Genomic DNA, 3,867 nt, shown 5'->3' with positions numbered 1-3,867 from the left:
TGTTCTTTTTAGCAGCATCATATGACCCCTTTAATATTTTTGTGAAAATTGTGATAGATAGAAAAAAATCTTCTGTACTTTCAATTCATCAAAAATATCCTGAAAAAAATCCATTTAAAAGTGTTTACTGTCCCTTTTGAACAGCATTGTGTATTTAATGTAGCACAGTTAGTTTGCTTAAAACTGCAGAAATCATTTATACACATTTGCATTTGGTAAAATGTCTAAATATGACTTTTTAAAAACTACAACTTGATAAAGTAGCAAGATGCTAAAAATCATGTGCATCATGCTCCTTCCTGCTGGGTCAGGAGTATGTGATTTTTTCTGTTTCACTTTTAAGTGAGGACCTACATGCTTTTTTGATGGGGCTCCTTTACCAGCTCAAAGGAAAATGTTGATCGAGGGTGAGGAGGGCTGTAGGAGTTTAAAACTGCTGAAAAATCTAACCGAAAATGTAAGAATTCGTGGTCAAAGATTCTTGTCCAGACTATCGATGCTGAAAAGTAGGGCAACATCAAGAGAATGTCTTTTCATGACTTCAGCATCTGATAAAAAACACCTGAAGCCTCCCTGGCGCCAAGGAGTGCATACTTTAAAATGACATTCTGTGCTCGTTCTGCCTCGGGACAAGACCAAACTTTGAAGAAGAGAAGAATAGCATGTCTCTTTGTATGGATGTATGTGTTGTCACGGAAACAACCCAGGAACTATTCTGGGAAAAGGATTTAAAAAAAAAACATTTATGGGGAAATTGGGCAGCGTGACCCGTTGTCAGGGGAATGGAAGTAGAACGAAGGGTTCCCTTGACAACTGCCTCACCTTTCAGGTGAACAGGCAGAGTTGTTGCCGGTAGATACGCTGGTCTCCACGCTGTCAGAGCTCTCCAAACTCAGAGTGTCATACATTGACTCTCCAGCTGGGGGTGCGTGGTGGTGCAGAATGGAGTGGTGTACCATGGGAGCACCTGAAGGTGGGAAAGGGGAGTGTGAGACCTGTGGTGCCCCCCAGTGGCTCTGTTTAGGATCCGTAGGCCTGATTCTGGAATCATCACATGTATAGAGCCCTAGAAAAATACATCCGGAGAAGATCATGGTGCTGCAACTTCAATTATTCAACACACACTGTTTACAAATAATAATAATAAATGATGGGCTACCTCTGCCCTGTTGATCCAACTGTCTCTTGGAGTCTAAATCCAAATAAGCAGGAGACAGATCTGGGAGACTCTGAAGATATAAAAGGAGATACATAAAAAGTGACGCATCTGAAAACATTTGCACAGTTATAATGGAGCAACAGTGGGTTTTTTTTTTGTAGTTGAACCTATTCAAATCAAGTCTTGTACCTTGGTGTTTTGTCCAGTTTTCAAATACTGTAAGGTCTACAATGTTGTGATTCACCTCATTGCTGGTTGGATTGGTTCATCGCTAATAACTCTTTTTAATCGGGGATTTTTTTCTAAGGGAAAAATACTTCTACTTTTGCTCTCTGTACTGCAAAAGTTGTCTTCAAAAATGCAGACAGTATATTGCAGTATAATGCCTCTTTACAACAACAACAACAAAAAGAGTGTTTTTGACGGTCAGAGGTTATTGTTTAAACTGTCTTACTTTGGTGGGTGTGTTTCTTCCTGATGTAGTCATGCTGGAAGGCGGGGGTGTAAAGGTGCCATTGGTCTGTCCCAGCTCACCGTCCTGCTTATAGATCTGACAACAAAACATCTCAGTGTTATTCATCCCTCATTTATTCATACTCTCCATCCAAAATTACAATTATGGCAACTTGCCCCCACAGCAAGGAAGAAGACCACACCAAAACAACTAAACCCGGCAACAAAGACCGAACCTCAAGTGCTTAACGTAAAAGTACTGCTTTTCATGTCATTTTTTTAAAGTGGCAATTATTTCCTGTGAGATTCAAAACACAAGGTACACTAAGGACAGATAACTTAAGGACAGAGAAATGATGAGAGTTTACCTGCATAGGTTTACGTGAGGAGATACACTTAGCTGGCAGAGGGGGAGGAGAGGCATGACTAGGCTCCCCAGCTGCCATAATTTCCTGGTACCAGTGCTCTGAATCTAACCTGGGGATTGAAGGCCTAATCCATGCAGGCTGGGTTTGAAGTGCAGTCCAGGTAAAGGGAGGATGGATGAGAAAAGAGAGGAAAAATTGATACAGCAAGGAAAGAAGAGATACATGCATTGAAAGTATGGAGTGGTATTTAGATCAGAAATTCAAAGTATATCTCATGAAACCACAGAACTAAAAAGCTTGGAATCCCACATTATTCAAACATTCAAAAAGAACAAGCCAGATCTGTTGAACACCTCGACAACAGGAAATACACACCTCAACATGAAGTGACTGGGTGGAGTCACACTGGGATGTGTGGCTGGAGTTGACAGGGTCAGCGACAATAGCTTGGAATGACTGGACTGAAGATGTGGGGGAGGGGTCAACTTTGGGCATCCCGAAAAGCTGGTTTAACTGACTGACTGTCACATACTCCTTGATACAATCAAACCATCACACACAAACACAAAATGTAATGAGGGCATTTTAAGTATACAAAAGCATAAAGCTGGCATAGCAAAGGCAGATGATACAACAACAACAAAGACAGCTGGAAACAGAGTTGGGAAGATATGAAAAATAACAGTTTCAAGAGAAGACAGCCAGTGGGTTATTCTGACAGCATCATAAAAAGAAAAGCCACAAACTAGGAATAAATGGCATTGGAAAGAGAAACGGGAGGTGGTGAGGCAAGGAAAAAGATTCTGTCATGGATGAAAGAGTGAGTGGAGGAGTCATACCTCACGAGGTGTGTCTGATGTTACAGCCAGCGGTAGACAAAGAGCGTTAGGGAAGGCAGTCTGGGCGGGGATACATCCGTTTCCATACATCTTATATACATCAGAGAGTTTGAGATACTCCTGAGCACACACATTCATCCATCCATACACACATCCACAAAGGACATCAGTTCATATCTCAAACGACACAAAGAGCTGTACCAGAAATCTTTATGCACCCACTGGAAAAAGCATGCTTACTCCCAACACATCCAAACATGCCATGCACTTCAAAATATCCAATGTACACACATGCAGCATGTGTGATACAGAATGTCAACGTCCACCATATCCCAGTAATATGATATATGACCATTCCAATCATGAAAGGCCTGAACATAACAGACGACATGCTACATTGAGGCAAACAACACTCACAATATGTGCATATTGAAGTCTCACACAAAATTAAAATAACAACAACAACAAAAATCTGAAAACCTGTTACTAACACTCAACTGTGGCCAGTACAACTGATGAATGCTCAAAAAAACTAAAATAACATACGCAAACTACAGTGACCACCCATTTGTCTATTTACACTACCATTCAAAAGTTTGGGGTCAGTTAAGATTTTTTTTTTCTTGAAAGAAATTAACTTTTATTCGGTGAGAATGCATTAAATTGATCCAAAGTGGCAGTCAAGACATTTACATTACTACAAAAATGTATATCTCAAATAAATGCTGTTCTTTTGAACAACTGTTTGCAACATCAATAATAATAATAAGAAATCTTTCTTGAGCACCAATTTAGCACATTAGAATGATTTCTGAAAGATCAAGTGACACTGAAGACTGGTGAAATATGGTTCACAATATGGTTTACTATATTTTTGATCAAATAATTGCAGCACCTTGGTGAGCAAAGACTTCTTTCAAAAACATAAAAATATAAAAATCAGTACTACATATCAGTATATACTAATTATACACATCAGTAGGGTTGGGAACCAAAAACGGATTATTATTTAGAGTGGCTTCAATATTTAAAAAAAAACAAAAAAAAA

At 39.4% G+C, this 3,867-nt stretch overlaps 1 protein-coding gene across 1 annotated transcript in view; it reads right to left on the bottom strand.

Annotated features, from left to right (window-relative positions):
- Positions 1-784: 784 nt before the first annotated feature.
- Positions 785-3,867, bottom strand: part of LOC107577629 (pleckstrin homology-like domain family B member 1) — a 4,143-nt gene continuing 1,060 nt past the window's right edge. Inside the window, exons 3-8 of the mRNA XM_016263684.1 lie at positions 2,820-2,939; positions 2,356-2,514; positions 1,981-2,124; positions 1,614-1,709; positions 1,160-1,229; positions 785-1,066 (exon numbers count right to left, since the gene is read on the bottom strand). Coding sequence (XP_016119170.1) covers positions 819-1,066; positions 1,160-1,229; positions 1,614-1,709; positions 1,981-2,124; positions 2,356-2,514; positions 2,820-2,909 — 807 coding nt within the window. The 5' untranslated portion in view covers positions 2,910-2,939 and the 3' untranslated portion in view covers positions 785-818. The remainder of the gene's footprint in view (positions 1,067-1,159; positions 1,230-1,613; positions 1,710-1,980; positions 2,125-2,355; positions 2,515-2,819; positions 2,940-3,867) is intronic.

The sequence above is a fragment of the Sinocyclocheilus grahami genome, unplaced genomic scaffold (assembly GCF_001515645.1).
Source record: "Sinocyclocheilus grahami isolate Dianchi unplaced genomic scaffold, SAMN03320097.WGS_v1.1 scaffold6659.1, whole genome shotgun sequence".
Taxonomy (NCBI): domain Eukaryota; kingdom Metazoa; phylum Chordata; class Actinopteri; order Cypriniformes; family Cyprinidae; genus Sinocyclocheilus; species Sinocyclocheilus grahami.
This window is presented reverse-complemented; position numbering and strand designations above follow the sequence as displayed.